Source organism: Oncorhynchus mykiss, chromosome 12 (genome assembly GCF_013265735.2).
Source record: "Oncorhynchus mykiss isolate Arlee chromosome 12, USDA_OmykA_1.1, whole genome shotgun sequence".
NCBI lineage: Eukaryota > Metazoa > Chordata > Actinopteri > Salmoniformes > Salmonidae > Oncorhynchus > Oncorhynchus mykiss.
Genome location: NC_048576.1, coordinates 41,408,362 through 41,428,004, shown reverse-complemented (window position 1 = coordinate 41,428,004; position 19,643 = coordinate 41,408,362). Strand labels below are relative to the sequence as shown.

General features: G+C 40.6%; 1 protein-coding gene across 1 annotated transcript in view; it reads left to right on the top strand.

Moving 5' to 3' along the window:
• Nucleotides 1–19,643, top strand: part of igsf9bb (immunoglobulin superfamily, member 9Bb) — a 190,366-nt gene that overhangs the window by 138,651 nt on the left and 32,072 nt on the right. The window contains exon 12 of the mRNA XM_036937598.1: nucleotides 3,136–3,259. Within this exon, the coding sequence (XP_036793493.1) occupies nucleotides 3,136–3,259 (124 nt within the window). The remainder of the gene's footprint in view (nucleotides 1–3,135; nucleotides 3,260–19,643) is intronic.

Below are 19,643 nucleotides of genomic sequence, written 5' to 3'. Positions count from 1 at the left end.
AATCTTACTGGCATCAATATCCTTGCCTGTGATGCCCTTTTTGTGCAAAGCAATGATGACGGCACGTGTTTCCTTGCAGGTAACCATGGTTGACATAGGAAGAACAATGATTCCAAGCACCACCCTCCTTTTGAAGCTTCCAGTCTGTTATTCAAACTCAATCAGCATGACAGAGTGATCTCCAGCCTTGTCCTCGTCAACACTCACACCTGTGTTAATGAGAGAATCACTGACATGATGTCAGCTGGTCCTTTTGTGGCAGGGCTGAAATGCAGTGGAAATGTTTTTGGGGGATTCAGTTCATTTGCATGGCAAGGAGGGACTTTTCAATTAATTGCAATTCATCTGATCACTCTTCATAACATTCTGGAGTATATGCAAATTGCCATCATACAAACTGAGGCAGCATACTTTGTGAAAATTTATATTTGTGTCATTCTCAAAACTTTTGGCCACGACTGTCTAGTTTGTTTGATAAATAAGGACAACCGATAGATAAACTGTCACTTGTTGTGTATAGGTCGTCCAGTTCCGATTATGCTTTTTTGGAGTAGTGTTAGTGTCCATAGCTACAGCTGGCTATGGAAAAAGACCACTTAGTCTTCAGTTAACTGTCTGCTGATATTGCCTGTATGGAGGTCTTTGTGCGTGGGGGCAAGATTCACAGACGGGGGTATTCGGGACACTGTTAAACTGTGTCTTTGGTGTCTGGCATTCAACAGTCAAAGGAACAATTTGCAGGCGTTACATTTCCAATGGATTTCTCTCTCACAGCCAATTGGATGATTGTGTTAATGTATACTGAACAAAAATATAAATGCAACATGCAATAATTTCAATGGTTTTACTGAGTTACAGTTCATATAAGGAAATCGGTCAATTGAAATAAATTAATTAAGGCCCTAATCTATGGATTTCACAAGACTGGGCGGGGACGCAGCCTCCCACTGAGGAGCCAGGTCCAGCCAATCAGAATTTGTTTTTCCCCACAAAAGGCCTTTGTTACAGAGAGAAATAATCCTCCATTTCATCAGCTGTCCGGGTGGCTGGTCTCAGACAATCCCACAGGTGAAGAAGCCAGATGTGGATGTCCTGGACTGGCGTGGTTACACGTGGTCTGCGGTTGTGAGGCCAGTTGGACATACTACCAAATTCTCTAAAATGACGTTGGAAGTGGCTTATTGTAGAGAATTGAACATTAAATTACCTTGCAACAGCTCTGGTGGACATTCATGCAGTCAGCATGCCAATTGCATGCTCCCTCAAAACTTGAAACATCTGTGGTGTTGTGTGACAACTGCACATTTTAGAGTGGCCTTTTATTGTTCCCAGCACAAGGTTCCCCTGTGTAATGATCATGCTGTTTAATCAGATTCTTGATATGCCACACCTGTCAGGTGGATGGATTATCTTGGCAAAGGAGAAATGCTCACTAACAGAGATGTAAACAAGTTTGTGCATAAAATTTAAGAGAAATAAGCTTTTTGTGCATATGGAAAATTTGACACTTGACATTTTTGTTCAGTATATTTGGTGGATGATCAGAATATGTCCAACTCCTTTACATTTCAGCACATTTTCGTGTTTAATTGGTAGGGGAGACTGTAATTGGCCAGAGATTTCTCAAATCATCTACTAGAGATCTTCTACGGTTACTATGTCAACTAATTAAGATATTACATGACAACTGTATATTTAAGGCTTAGGCGTTACACCTGTCGACAACATCAGGTGAAATTGGAGGGCATGCAATTCAATTTAAAACATTTATGAACATACAAGATTCTTATATTGTTTAAAAGCTTACATTCTTGTTAATCTAACTGCTTTGTCCGAATTACAATAGGCTTTAAAGCGAAAGCATACCATGCGATTGTTTGAAGACGGCGCCCCACATCAACATATTTTTCAACCATCACAGGCTTCATAAAATCACAAATAGCGATTAAATAAATCACTTACTTTTGAAAATCTTCCTCTGTTTGAAATCCCAAGGGTCCCAGCTACAACATCAATGGTCGTTTTGTTAGATAAAATTCTTCTTTATATCCCAAAGGTCTGTTTGGTTGGCGCCATCGATATCAGTAATCCACTCGTTCAACATGCAGACGAAGGAGTCCAAAAAGCTACCACTAAACTTTGTTCAAACAAGTCAAACTACGTTTCTATTGTAAATAAACTATAATATTTCATACGGAAAGAAGTATGTTCAATAGAAAAGTAAAATTAGCAGGTGCGCCTTCATCGCGCACCGATAGACTGATTTTCCACTGGGACTCTTTGTGCCAAAACTCCAACTTATTACTAGTTTTGGACGAAACAAGCCTGAAACCTTAAACAAAGACTGTTGACACCTAGTGGAATCCATAGAAATGGCAATCTGGGAGCTAGAATAGCATAGGACCCATGGCTTTTCATTATAAGAGCCTGGGACCTAAAAAAAAAAAGATTCAGGTTGGCTTTTCTTTGGATTTTCTCATACCATATCAATTGTGTTATAGTCTCATACATTATTTTAACATTTCTACAAACTTCAACGTGTTTTCTATCCAATGCTACCAATTATATGCATATCCTGGCTTCTGGGCCTGAGTAACAGGCGGTTTACTTTGGGCATGTCAGTCAGGCGGAAATTCAAGAAAATAGACCCTAGCTCTAAGATGATGTTGTCTCACTATCAAATGCTACAGTAAAATCTTTATCAGAGAAATGTTCTCACCCAGAGTCACCTATATGTAGTTGTAAAGAAGTTGGTCACTCTCACATACACACACAGTGTGGCTCTGATTCAGGTCTAGTCTAGCTGGCTCAGAGGCCTAAGCTTGTTCTTTAGACACCATGCCAAGACTTACTGTGACCCATAATCTCAATGCACATAGATACACAGATTGAAGATCTCTAATGGAACTCAGGCCTACCACCTTTGTATAGTCCTAACACAACCACACAATGCCTACACATATGAGCAAGAGCTGACTTCCAACGTGTGTGTGTGTGTGTGTGTGTGTGTGTGTGTGTGTGTGTGTGTGTGTGTGTGATTTAAGTACGTGTGTGGTTTATGCTTCATGCTTTACTCCCTCTTTCACTCCCACCCTCCTCACTATCCCCACTCCCCACATGACTCCCCCTCCCCAGGCACAAGCCCCCACGCCCCGGTCAACGTCCACGCAGCGGTCTCCACCACCTGGGTCAACATGTCGTGGGAGGCAGGCTACGACGGTGGCTTCGAGCAGACATTCTCAGTCTGGTATGGCTATGTGTGAGTCATCCCAGCATGCTTTGCTTCCTGCTTCTTCCTTCTTCAAGCGTTTTTCCCTCTGAGGCTACGTCCCGATTCTCCAGCATTCTCCCTTCAGTCGATGCTTCTACACCAATCCAGTGTTTTGAAATAAATGACGAGGAGTGTACACGTGCATACTTCTTGAATAGGGCGGAGAATGGGGATGCAGCCCAACTGTTTTTTTTGGAAACCTAAGCCCCTCTCTGCCCCCTTCTGTGCTCTTATTCCTAGGGGAGGCTGCTGCACTTTGGCTGGGGAGGAGGGCGCTTGGATGGGGTAGTGGAGTAGAAGTTGCCACTTGACACTGGTCTGAGTTCAGTCTCAAGCTTTAAGGTTAGGGTTGGGGGAGGGGTGAGCTGTTCCTCAATTCAAATCAAAGTTTATTGGTCACGTTCACAGATTTGCAGATGTTGTTGCAAGTGCTGCGAAATGCTTATGTTTCTAGCTCCAACAATGCAGCAATATCTAGCAATACAATAACAATACACACATTATCCAGAAGTTAAAAAAAGAACAAGAAATTACGACACTTCAGAACGCGCAATGTCAAAGTCTGCAATATAAAAATATATGTACAGTGGGGCAAAAAAGTATTTAGTCAGCCATTAATGTGCAAGTTCTCCTACTTAAAAAGATGAGAGAGACCTGTAATGTATCATAGGTACACTTCAACTATGACAGACAAAATGAGAAGAAAAAAATCCAGAAAATCACATTGTAGGATTTTTTTATTAATTTATTTGCAAATTATGGTGGAAAATAAGTATTTGGTCAATAACAAAAGTTTATCTTAATACTTTGTTATATACCCTTTGTTGGCTTTGACAGAGGTCATATGTTTTCTGTAAGTCTTCACAAGGTTTTCACACACTGTTGCTGGTATTTTGGCCCATTCCTCCATGCAGATCTCCTCTAGAGCAGTGATGTTTTGGGGCTGTTGCTGGGCAACACGGACTTTCAACTCCCTCCAAAGATTTTTTATGGGGTTGAGATCTGGAGACTGGCTAGGCCACTCCAGGACCTTGAAATGCTTATTACGAAGCCACTCCTTCATTGCCCGGGCAGTGTGTTTGGGATCATTGTCATGCTGAAAGACCCAGCCACGTTTCATCTTCAATGCCCTTGCTGATGGAAGGAGGTTTTCACTCTAAATCTCATGATACATGGCCCCATTCATTCTTTCCTTTACACGGATCAGTCGTCCTGGTCCCTTTGCAGAAAAACAGCCCCAAAGCATGATGTTTCCACCCCCATGCTTCACAGTAGGTATGGTGTTCTTTGGATGCAACTCAGCATTCTTTGTCCTCCAAACACGACGAGTTGAGTTTTTACCAAAAAGTTCCATTTTGGTTTCATCTGACCATATGACATTCTCCCAATCTTCTTCTGGATCATCCAAATGCTCTCTAGCAAACTTCAGACGGGCCTGGACATGTACTGGCTTAAGCAGGGGGACACGTCTGGCACTGAAGGATTTGAGTCCCTGGCGGCGTAGTGTGTTACTGATGGTAGGCTTTGTTACTTTGGTCCCAGCTCTCTGCAGGTCATTCACTAGGTCCCCCCGTGTGGTTCTGGGATTTTTGCTCACCGTTCTTGTGATCATTTTGACCCCACGGTGTGAGATCTTGCGTGGAGCCCCAGATCAAGGGAGATTATCAGTGGGTCTTGTATGTCTTCCATTTCCTAATAATTGCTCCCACAGTTGATTTCTTCAAACCAAGCTGCTTACCTATTGCAGATTCAGTGTTCCCAGCCTTTTGCAGGTCTACAATTTTGTTTCTGGAGTCCTTTGACAGCTCTTTGGTCTTGGCCATAGTGGAGTTTGGAGTGTGACTGTTTAAGGTTATGGACAGGTGTCTATTATACTGATAACAAGTTCAAACAGGTGCCATTAATACAGGTATCGAGTGGAGGACAGTGGAGCCTCTTAAAGAAGAAGTTACAGGTCTGTGAGAGCCAGAAATCTTGCTTGTTTGTAGGTGACCAAATACTTATTTTCCACCATAATTTGCAAATAAATTCATAAAAAATACTACAATGTGATTTTCTAGATTTTTTTCTCATTTTGTCTGTCATAGTCATAGTGTACCTATGATGAAAATTACAGGCCTCTCTCATCTTTTTAAGTGGGAGAACTTGCACAATTGGTGGCTGACTAAATACTTTTTTGTCCCACTGTATATAGAGTTGAAATCAGAGGTTTAACATACACTTAGGTTGGAGTCATTAAAACTTGTTTTTCAACCACTCCACAAATGTTTTGTTAACCAACTTGCCAAAACTATAGTATGTTATGACATCTACTTTGTACAAGTCATTTTTCCAACAATTGTTTACAGACAGATTATGTCAGTTATCATTCACTGTATCACAATTCCAGTGGGTCAGAAGTTTACATACACTAAGTTGACTGTGCCTTTAAACAGCTTGGAAAATTCCAGAAAATGATGTCATGGCTTTAGAAGCTTCTGATAGGCTAATTGACATAATTTGAGTCAATTGGAGGTGTACTTGTGGATGTATTTCAAGGCCTACCTTCAAACTCAGTGCTTTGCTTTACATTATGGGAAAATTAAAAGAAATCAGCCAAGACCTCAGAAAACAAATTGTAGACTTCCACAAATCTGGTTCATCCTTGGGAGCAATTTCCAAATGCCTGAAGGTACCACGTTCATCTATACAAACAATAGTACGCAAGTATAAACACCATGGGACCACGCAGCCGTCATACCGCTCAGGAAGGAGACGCGTCTCCTAGAGATGAACGTACTTAGGTGCGAAAATTGCAAATCAATCCCAGAACAACAGCAAAGGACCTTGTGAAATTGCTGGAGGAAACAGGTACAAAAGTATCCATATCCACAGTAAGACGAGTCCTATATGGACACAATCTGAAAGGCTGCACAGCAAGGAAGAAGCCACTGCTCTTAAACCGCCATAAAAAAGCCAGACAACGGTTTGCAACTGCACATGGGGACAATGATCATACTTTTTTGAGAAATGTCCTCTGGTCTGATGAGACAAAAATATAACTGTTTGGCCATAATGACCATCGTTATGTTTGGAGGAAAAAGGGGGAGTGTTGCAAGCCGAAGAACACCATCCCAACCGTGAAGCACGGGGGTGGCAGCATCATGTTGTGCTTTGCTGCAGGAGGGACTGGTGCACTTCACAAGATAGATGGCATCATGAGGTAGGAAAATTATGTGGATATATTGAAGCAACAGCTCAAGACATCAGTCAGGAAGTTAAAGCTTGGTCACAAATGGGCCTTCCAAATGGACAATGACCCCAAGCATACTTCCAAAGTTGTGACAAATGGCTTAAGGACAACCAAGTCAAGGTATTGGAGTGGCCATCACAAAGCCCTGACCTCATTCCCATAGCAAATGTGTGGGCAGAACTGAAAAAGCATGTGCGAGCAAGGAGGCCTACAAACCTGACTCAGTTACACCAGCTCTGTCAGGAGGAATGGGCCAAAATTCACGCAACTTATTGTGGGAAGCTTGTGGAAGGCTACCTGAAACGTTTGACCCAAGTTAAACATTTTAAAGGCAATGCTACCAAATACTAATTGAGTGTATGTAAACTTCTGACCCACTAGGAATGTGATGAAAGAAATAAAAGATGAAATTAATAATTCTCTCAACTATTATTGACATTTCACATTCTTCATATAAGGTGGTGATCCTAACTGACCTAAGACAGGGAATTTGTACTAGGATTAAATGTCAGGAATTGTGAAAAACTGAGTTAATGTATTGGCTAAGGTGTGTGTAAACTTCCGACTTCAACAGTATATGGTGAATTGACAGTGTGGAAAGTAAATGAATCAAAGGTGTGTACAGCAGTAGTTATATAGAATGAGCCGTGACTAGAATACAGTTTATACATAAAGTGGGTAAAACAGTATGTAAACATTATTAGACATGTGCCTTTAAAAAGGTCAACTGTTACCCAGAGGGATGGGGAGGGGTGGGGATAAAACGATGGTAGGAGAGAGGGGGATAGTCATCCCAAATTCTTGGAGGATTCAGTCAGCTGCATAAAATACATTGAATGCGCTGCCTATATAACTCTAATATGGTTGGATTGAGAAGCACAAGAAGGCCTCATTCAAAATATTTAAGACACCAAGTTACCAATATTTTATTTTGGCTATCAGGAAAATGCCCTGTAGCAACACACCTTTGTTCATAACGAGGCAAAAAGGCCTGGGAAACCATTTTAACAATAGTTTTACTTATTACCAACCCTTTCTGCGCATTGACTCCTCACTTAGTCTTCTTCATCATGCTTATAACATCTACCAAGACATGCTCAATTCCTAACATCAATACAAAAGTGTACATGATCCCATAGGATCTCACTTGTATTCATAAAGCGCAATGTAAGAGTGCAGGATCAGTTTAGCCTTTTAGATTCTAATAAATAAGCTTACATGGAGAGAGAGGCGGATCTGATCCTAGATCAGCACACATTTTTGGGAAGACCCAGATGCAGACAGTGTCGAAGTAACAAAAGTGTATTACTAGAACAGGGGGCAGGCAAAATGACAGGTCAAGGGCAGGCAGAGGTCAATAATCCAGATCAGAGTCCAAAAGGTACAGAACAGCAAGCAGCCTCAGGGTCAGGGGAGGCAGAGGTAAAATAATCCAGTGTGGTGGGACAAGGTGAGATGCTTTGAATACAGACCCTAAAGCATCATCCACTGAGCTCCTTATAGACCACCAGCACATCACTCACAATCTAGACCAGACCTGTCACTGCTCGTCAGCCCACTCCCAAACAGACACACAGCCAATGGGCTCGCCCCTTAACAACCCCAGATAAAAACCAGCGAGAAGAACTGTATCAGACTGTAACAATCCCTAAACGGGCTAGTTGTTATTACAAAGTGAATATAAATCACCTTATTAAGAATGAGGAGAACAATTAGCGAGAAGAGCACAGCACAATTAGTCTGCTCTTTAAGCACTCCGGGCCTCTAAAAAAAAGTAATGATATATAATGTGCTTTAAAAGCTGTGTCGTTCCCACCCCCTATGCCCCCTTATGCCACACCAACAGGAGCGTCATTAGACAACTCGGGTTTGCTTCGGAGTCTCCACAGCACCCTTTCTCGCCCACTTCCAAAAGCACTTACCATATCAAGTAGATTTTATTCATAGAATGCTGTACTACTGAAGTGGTTAGTTACTAAGTTAATTCATATGCCTGTGCTTCACACAATTTTGCGGTATTATCAATCAAATCATCATATACTTTTTGAACATTTTATTTTCAGTTTGAGATGACTGATTCCTTTAGAGGTGCTCTCTTTTAGTTCCTATATTATCACCAGGCAAGGTGTGTGATCAGATCTATTTATAACACACTGGAATTACTGCCACAGATCTCTGTGGCATTCTCTGGCCCCCATCGTCATCAACAACACAACTAAATCAGTTAAGTATGCTGCTGTACGTGTCGTTCACGAGTTTGCTGATCACGCACAGAAGTCCACACATACTTCTGCTCTTTCAATGGATGTGTCCCAAATGACACCCTATTGGCTATATGGTGGGGCGGCAGGGTAGCCTGGTGGTTAGAGCGTTGGACTAGTAACCGAAAGGTTCATGTTCAAATCCCCGAGCTGACAAGGTACAAATCTGTCATTCTGCCCCTGAACAGGCAGTTAACCCACTGTTCCTAGGCCGTCATTGAAAATAAGAATGTGTTCTTAGTTAAATAAAGGTAAAATAAAATATAATGTACTACATAGGGAAAAGGGTGCTATTTTGGGGGAAGGACACACAATGAGTAGGCTACAACCTGTCCTGTAAGAGGATATGCATCATACTGTGCTTAAGAAAACATGTTACAGGAATGTAATGTTCGGTTAGAGATCATCTCTAAAAGCAGCTCTGGGGGTTTCCAGGGTTTCTATTTTGCCAAGCAAGAGTGAACAGAGCTTCTGCCCAACACTGTCCAGCCAACTGTCCCCCTTTACCCTCTCTCTCTCATTCTCACTCTCTCTCGCCTAGTGCGTATACCTCCACCTAGTTGCTTTCCCTAACACTGATGCAACGCTGGCAAGTAGCAACCTTCCACTTCTAGTATTCCTGCCAAATATCTCTATTTTATGGCCCCTGCTGCTCTTAGCTCTATAGAAAGCCTGCTGGGTCACTGTTGTTTGTTTATTTGTTTTTATTTGTTTGATTATGTTTCAGGTGTGAAGGACTGATATTCTACTGAAACTTGGATCATGAAAATTTTGGCAACAAATGTGCCACAAACTCAGTGAACACCAGCCTCATATAACATTGCTTATTCTAACTCTGTCAGGTGTTGAGGCTGTTGTAACAGGTCATAAGCTTCATTCATAACCCTATGTATTCTGTATGTAGGCCCATAGGCCCAGACCACTAATTCTAACCCCATGTCAGGACATTAGGTGGTTATGGCAGGTTGTAAGCCCCATTGACAGCCCTATGTTTTGGATGCAGTCATTGACTCTAACCATCATGTCAGATCTCTTTAGTTGGACTACTTTAACACCTTAAGTCAGGTCACTATGGTGTTATAACAGGTTGTAAGCTACTCTCCAGAGTATAACAGCATGGCGTGTGAGACTGACAGGTCACTGTGTGATGCAGAGCGCGCAGGTGTTGTCACGGATACCGCGGTGACTCGACAGGCAGCTGATGTTGGACCGCATCCCAAATTACGGCACCCTATTCCCTATATAGTGAACTATTTTTGACCAGGGTCTGCACCCTATTCCCTAAGTGCACTACTTTTGACCAGAGCCAGAGGCTGGTTTTTGGAGGACAGTGTCAGTATGCAGGGAGCACGGACCAAAAGCTCCCTGCTGCCGGCCGGGAGATCAACAATTCTCATTACAAGGTCCTCTAGCAAACATGATGGTCAGGCCTCCACCGTGATGCGTTTACACATGCGTGCACACACACATAGTCGCAGACAGACAGCCAAAGCACACACACACACACTCTCAAAAGCTTTAATAAGCATTGACATACTCATCAACGCGTAAAACACGTTAATCTGCTCACACAAGACACCCGTACACACATTTCCACACACTTGCGTGGACTGACACGTACACACGGTCTGGCACACGTGTGATTGACCTGTTATCGAACTAGTGTTAAGTTCCGCTCACCCACCTAAGATGACAGCGTTAACTCGCTGCTCTAAAGGTTAGCCTCAGTCAACAAATAATATCACACACAATATCACACAGGTTTCATCTCTTTAGTATGTCATTATCAGCACTCAAGTCATTGTTCTTGGAAGACTGCTTTATATCAAATAAAAACAACTATTTCCCCAGAGACCTGAGATCTCAAGTGCTGTTCAATTAAAAGCCCCTTAAGTTGACTTATGGAAATTGTTACAGGATGTATCAGAATTGGTTAAAACTCAAATGTATGAAATATTCATAGTACCCTAAGTAGAGGTGCCCCACTTCTTGAAATCCCCCCAAAAATCCCAAATCCAGACAAAAATACTCTGCATGGTCAATCCGCTGTCTGCAGTGGCCTTAAAATCATGTCAATATGGCTATATGGAGCCCTCCGCATTGTTACAACATTTGGGAAGCGCCCAGCGATGCGGTGCAGAGCTCAATTTTGCCTCCACGAGCCTTGGAGGATCCGCAATTGTGTCAAAACCTCCGTACGGAGCCTCCCGATCGCATTCCCTGGAGCAAGCATAAATTGGCTTTTAGCCTCAGCAAGTAGGATGTACCGTCTTTATTTGTTTCATGTGTCAATCAAAGATGGTATCATGACACAAGGCGTGACCCAGATGCAGACACAGGAGGCAGATGGTTGGAGTCTTAGATGTTTATTGATCCAAAAAGGGGTAGGCAAGAGAATGGTCGTGGACAGGCAAAAGGTCAAAACCAGATCAGAGTCCAGGAGGTACAGAGTGGCAGACAGGCTCGTGGTCAAGGCAGGCAGAATGGTCAGGCAGGCGGGTACAGAGTCCAGAAACGGGCAAGGGTCAAAACCGGGAGGACTAGAAAAAAGAGAATAACAAAGGCAGGAGTACGTGGAAAAACGCTGGTTGACTTGGAACATACAAGATGAACTGGCACAAAGAGACAGGAAACACAGGGATAAATACACTGGAGAAAACAAGCGACACCTGGAGGGGGTGGAGACAATAACAAGGACAGGTGAAACAGATCAGGGTGTGACAGATGGAACCTCCACCAAACAGCACACCCCGTGACCACATTACGAACGCACCGATAGGCTAGCCACCATTTCCTATTGCAATGACACCCAACATATGATTTACTCACTTACAGCCAGTACATTATGGACACACTGACAGCCAGTACATTATGGACACACTGACAGCCAATGCACCGTGATATACACACTGACAATTAAAATATTGTGCTATATAGCTACATTTAAACTGAGAAGATCATATGCACCAAAAGTGAATATACGGTAATATATTCACTGACAAGCATAACAGCCAACCTAGCACAATAAACCCATTGACGGTGAAGTAATATACACACCCTCGTAGTGAACGCATCATAATACACACACCCTCATAGTGAATGCATCATAATATACACACCCTCATAGTGAATGCATCATAATACACACACCCTCATAGTGAATGCATCATAATATACACACCCTCATGGTGAATGCATCATAATACACACACCCTCGTAGTGAACGCATCATAATACACACACCCTCATAGTGAATGCATCATAATACACACACCCTCATAGTGAATGCATCATAATATACACACCCTCATGGTGAATGCATCATAATACACACACCCTCGTAGTGAACGCATCATAATACACACACCCTCATAGTAAATGCATCTTAATATACACACCATCATAGTGAAAGCATCATAATATACACACCCTCATAGTGAATGCATCTTAATACACACACCCTCATAGTGAAAGCATCATAATATACACACCCTCATAGTGAACGCATTATAATATACACACCCTCATAGAGAACGCATCATAATATACACACCGTCATAGTGAATGCATCATAATATACACACGTTCATAGTGAACGCATCATAATATACACACCGTCATAGTGAACGCATTATAATATACACACCGTCATAGTGAACGCATCATAATATACACACCCTGACAGCTGCCATGTCACTTAACATACATACGCACAATGGTGAAGACGAGAGAGTCACTAGATGTCAACGCTGCACAATGATTTGCCGGGATTGGGAACGGCGGAAAAACCGTCTGCGCTTGGCGTGTGCTGTAAATCACTGGGAGGCTTGTTGACAGACAGTCAGCACACAGTAATCACGTTGTGATTTTTCCCAGTCCCTATCATGTACACCATCACGCAGCTATTCATGCATGTCTGTCAGGGGAAGTCTTGCCTGCGTATCACATGGCACAGGGACATGCTATATGAATATTATGATGCCCCCCTTAGGTTGATATACATAGTGTATGGTGTTATCATTCTGACCCATTTACATTGCGATAAACCCATGGTCCCACAGTGGACTCGTCCATTGTTATCTATTAAGGCCTACACTATTCTACAATACGAATGGAGATTGATGCCATGCATACTGACTGGATGCAGACACGAGTTTAGAACTCGTTCCCCAAAAATATTTTTTGGGGGAGATTTGTTGCATTCGACTTCAGAAATGTTGTGTTGTACCTGAAGCATGGCCCATCTTTGGCTTCCATGGGAATTTGCACGGCTGAGCGCAGCATGGGCTTGCCACCATCAACTGTATGACTGTGTAAAATGATTTGACTGAAGTACTGTGAAATTACATTCTGTAAATGAAACGCTGTAACAGAAATTATCTTACTGAAATGACACGGTCATAATGACGTCACTGAATTGACTGGACTGCAATGGTGTTACTGAAATGACATTACAGAAATCCTGTTACAAGTGGTGTTAATGAAATTACATACTATAAAGCCTGTTAATGAGATAATGAGGCAGAAATCTTGTTACAGAACTGACCAGACATTTATCATGTTACAGAACTGACCAGACATTTATCATGTTACAGAACTGACCAGACATTTATCATGTTACAGAACTGGCCAGACATTTATCATGTTACAGAACTGACCAGACATTTATCATGTTACACAACTGACCAGACATTTATCATGTTACAGAACTGACCAGACATTTATCATGTTACAGAACTGACCAGACATTTATCATGTTACAGAACTGACCAGACATTTATCATGTTACACAACTGACCAGACATTTATCATGTTACACAACTGACCAGACATTTATCATGTTACAGAACTGACCAGACATTTATCATGTTACAGAACTGACCAGACATTTATCATGTTACAGAACTGACCAGACATTTATCATGTTACAGAACTGACCAGACATTTATCATGTTACAGAACTGACCAGACATTTATCATGTTACACAACTGACCAGACATTTATCATGTTACAGAACTGACCAGACAGAAATCATGTTACAGAACTGACCAGACAGAAATCATGTTACAGAACTGACCAGACATTTATCATGTTACAGAACTGACCAGACATTTATCATGTTACAGAACTGACCAGACATTTATCATGTTACAGAACTGACCAGACATTTATCATGTTACAGAACTGACCAGACATTTATCATGTTACAGAACTGACCAGACATTTATCATGTTACAGAACTGACCAGACATTTATCATGTTACAGAACTGACCAGACATTTATCATGTTACAGAACTGACCAGACATTTATCATGTTACAGAACTGACCAGACATTTATCATGTTACAGAACTGACCAGACATTTATCATGTTACAGAACTGACCAGACAGAAATCATGTTACAGAACTGACCAGACATTTATCATGTTACAGAACTGACCAGACATTTATCATGTTACAGAACTGACCAGACATTTATCATGTTACAGAACTGACCAGACATTTATCATGTTACAGAACTGACCAGACATTTATCATGTTACAGAACTGACCAGACATATATCATGTTACAGAACTGACAGGACATTTATCATGTTGCAGAACTGACCAGACATTTATCATGTTACAGAACTGACCAGACATTTATCATGTTACAGAACTGACCAGACATTTATCATGTTACAGAACTGACCAGACAGAAATCATGTTACAGAACTGACCAGACATAAATCATGTTACAGAACTGACCAGACAGAAATCATGTTACAGAACTGACCAGACAGAAATCATGTTACAGAACTGACCAGACAGAAATCATGTTACAGAACTGACCAGACATTTATCATGTTACAGAACTGACCAGACATTTATCATGTTACAGAACTGACCAGACAGAAATCATGTTACAGAACTGACCAGACAGAAATCATGTTACAGAACTGACCAGACATTTATCATGTTACAGAACTGACCAGACATTTATCATGTTACAGAACTGTCCAGACAGAAATCATGTTACAGAACTGACCAGACATTTATCATGTTACAGAACTGACCAGACAGAAATCATGTTACAGAACTGACCAGACATTTATCATGTTACAGAACTGACCAGACAGAAATCATGTTACAGAACTGACCAGACATTTATCATGTTACAGAACTGACCAGACATTTATCATGTTACAGAACTGACCAGACATTTATCATGTTACAGAACTGTCCAGACATTTATCATGTTACAGAACTGACCAGACATTTATCATGTTACAGAACTGACCAGACATTTATCATGTTACAGAACTGACCAGACATTTATCATGTTACAGAACTGACCAGACATTTATCATGTTACAGAACTGACCAGACAGAAATCATGTTACAGAACTGACCAGACAGAAATCATGTTACAGAACTGACCAGACATTTATCATGTTACAGAACTGACCAGACATTTATCATGTTACAGAACTGACCAGACATTTATCATGTTACAGAACTGACCAGACAGAAATCATGTTACAGAACTGACAGGACAGAAATCATGTTACAGAACTGACCAGACAGAAATCATGTTACAGAACTGACCAGACATTTATCATGTTACAGAACTGACCAGACATTTATCATGTTACTGAACTGACCAGACATTTATCATGTTACAGAACTGACCAGACATTTATCATGTTACAGAACTGACCAGACATTTATCATGTTACAGAACTGACCAGACAGAAATCATGTTAGAGAACTGACCAGACATTTATCATGTTACAGAACTGACCAGACATTTATCATGTTACAGAACTGACCAGACAGAAATCATGTTACAGAACTGACCAGACATTTATCATGTTACAGAACTGACCAGACAGAAATCATGTTACAGAACTGACCAGACATTTATCATGTTACAGAACTGACCAGACAGAAATCATGTTACAGAACTGACCAGACAGAAATCATGTTACAGAACTGACCAGACAGAAATCATGTTACAGAACTGACCAGACAGAAATCATGTTACAGAACTGACCAGACATTTATCATGTTACAGAACTGACCAGACATTTATCATGTTACAGAACTGACCAGACAGAAATCATGTTACAGAACTGACCAGACAGAAATCATGTTACAGAACTGACCAGACATTTATCATGTTACAGAACTGACCAGACATTTATCATGTTACAGAACTGACCAGACATTTATCATGTTACAGAACTGACCAGACATTTATCATGTTACAGAACTGACCAGACAGAAATCATGTTACAGAACTGACCAGACATTTATCATGTTACAGAACTGACCAGACAGAAATCATGTTACAGAACTGACCAGACATTTATCATGTTACAGAACTGACCAGACATTTATCATGTTACAGAACTGACCAGACAGAAATCATGTTACAGAACTGACCAGACAGAAATCATGTTACAGAACTGACCAGACATTTATCATGTTACAGAACTGACCAGACATTTATCATGTTACAGAACTGACCAGACAGAAATCATGTTACAGAACTGACCAGACATTTATCATGTTACAGAACTGACCAGACAGAAATCATGTTACAGAACTGACCAGACATTTATCATGTTACAGAACTGACCAGACATTTATCATGTTACAGAACTGACCAGACATTTATCATGTTACAGAACTGACCAGACATTTATCATGTTACAGAACTGACCAGACAGAAATCATGTTACAGAACTGACCAGACATTTATCATGTTACAGAACTGACCAGACAGAAATCATGTTACAGAACTGACCAGACATTTATCATGTTACAGAACTGACCAGACATTTATCATGTTACAGAACTGACCAGACAGAAATCATGTTACAGAACTGACCAGACAGAAATCATGTTACAGAACTGACCAGACATTTATCATGTTACAGAACTGACCAGACATTTATCATGTTACAGAACTGACCAGACAGAAATCATGTTACAGAACTGACCAGACATTTATCATGTTACAGAACTGACCAGACAGAAATCATGTTACAGAACTGACCAGACATTTATCATGTTACAGAACTGACCAGACAGAAATCATGTTACAGAACTGACCAGACAGAAATCATGTTACAGAACTGACCAGACATTTATCATGTTACAGAACTGACCAGACATTTATCATGTTACAGAACTGTCCAGACATTTATCATGTTACAGAACTGACCAGACATTTATCATGTTACAGAACTGACCAGACATTTATCATGTTACAGAACTGACCAGACATTTATCATGTTACAGAACTGACCAGACATTTATCATGTTACAGAACTGACCAGACATTTATCATGTTACAGAACTGTCCAGACATTTATCATGTTACAGAACTGACCAGACATTTATCATGTTACAGAACTGACCAGACATTTATCATGTTACAGAACTGTCCAGACATTTATCATGTTACAGAACTGACAGGACATTTATCATGTTACAGAACAGTCCAGACATTTATCATGTTACAGAACTGACCAGACATTTATCATGTTACAGAACTGACCAGACATTTATCATGTTACAGAACTGACCAGACATTTATCATGTTACAGAACTGACCAGACATTTATCATGTTACAGAACTGACCAGACAGAAATCATGTTACAGAACTGACCAGACATAAATCATGTTACAGAACTGACCAGACAGAAATCATGTTACAGAACTGACCAGACAGAAATCATGTTACAGAACTGACCAGACAGAAATCATGTTACAGAACTGACCAGACAGAAATCATGTTACAGAACTGACCAGACAGAAATCATGTTACAGAACTGACCAGACAGAAATCATGTTACAGAACTGACCAGACATTTATCATGTTACAGAACTGACCAGACATTTATCATGTTACAGAACTGTCCAGACAGAAATCATGTTACAGAACTGACCAGACATTTATCATGTTACAGAACTGACCAGACATTTATCATGTTACAGAACTGACCAGACATTTATCATGTTACAGAACTGACCAGACATTTATCATGTTACAGAACTGACCAGACATTTATCATGTTACAGAACTGACCAGACATTTATCATGTTACAGAACTGACCAGACATTTATCATGTTACAGAACTGACCAGACATTTATCATGTTACAGAACTGTCCAGACATTTATCATGTTACAGAACTGACCAGACATTTATCATGTTACAGAACTGACCAGACATTTATCATGTTACAGAACTGACCAGACATTTATCATGTTACAGAACTGACCAGACATTTATCATGTTACAGAACTGACCAGACATTTATCATGTTACAGAACTGACCAGACATTTATCATGTTACAGAACTGACCAGACAGAAATCATGTTACAGAACTGACCAGACAGAAATCATGTTACAGAACTGACCAGACATTTATCATGTTACAGAACTGACCAGACATTTATCATGTTACAGAACTGACCAGACAGAAATCATGTTACAGAACTGACCAGACATTTATCATGTTACAGAACTGACCAGACATTTATCATGTTACAGAACTGACCAGACAGAAATCATGTTACAGAACTGACCAGACATTTATCATGTTACAGAACTGACCAGACATTTATCATGTTACAGAACTGACCAGACATTTATCATGTTACAGAACTGTCCAGACATTTATCATGTTACAGAACTGACCAGACATTTATCATGTTACAGAACTGACCAGACATTTATCATGTTACAGAACTGACCAGACATTTATCATGTTACAGAACTGACCAGACAGAAATCATGTTACAGAACTGACCAGACATTTATCATGTTACAGAACTGACCAGACATTTATCATGTTACAGAACTGACCAGACAGAAATCATGTTACAGAACTGACCAGACAGAAATCATGTTACAGAACTGACCAGACATTTATCATGTTACAGAACTGACCAGACATTTATCATGTTACAGAACTGACCAGACAGAAATCATGTTACAGAACTGACCAGACAGAAATCATGTTACAGAACTGACCAGACAGAAATCATGTTACAGAACTGACCAGACAGAAATCATGTTACAGAACTGACCAGACATTTATCATGTTACAGAACTGACCAGACATTTATCATGTTACAGAACTGACCAGACAGAAATCATGTTACAGAACTGACCAGACAGAAATCATGTTACAGAACTGACCAGACATTTATCATGTTACAGAACTGTCCAGACATTTATCATGTTACAGAACTGGCCAGACATTTATCATGTTACAGAACTGACCAGACATTTATCATGTTACAGAACTGACCAGACATTTATCATGTTACAGAACTGACAGGACATTTATCATGTTACAGAACTGACCAGACATTTATCATGTTACAGGACTGACCAGACATTTATCATGTTACAGAACTGACCAGACATTTATCATGTTACAGAACTGACCAGACAGAAATCATGTTACAGAACTGACAGGACAGAAATCATGTTACAGAACTGACCAGACAGAAATCATGTTACAGAACTGACCAGACATTTATCATGTTACAGAACTGACCAGACATTTATCATGTTACAGAACTGTCCAGACATTTATCATGTTACAGAACTGACCAGACATTTATCATGTTACAGAACTGACCAGACATTTATCATGTTACAGAACTGACCAGACATTTATCATGTTACAGAACTGACCAGACATTTATCATGTTACAGAACTGACCAGACATTTATCATGTTACAGAACTGACCAGACATTTATCATGTTACAGAACTGACCAGACATTTATCATGTTACAGAACTGACCAGACAGAAATCATGTTATAGAACTGACCAGACAGAAATCATGTTACAGAACTGACAGGAC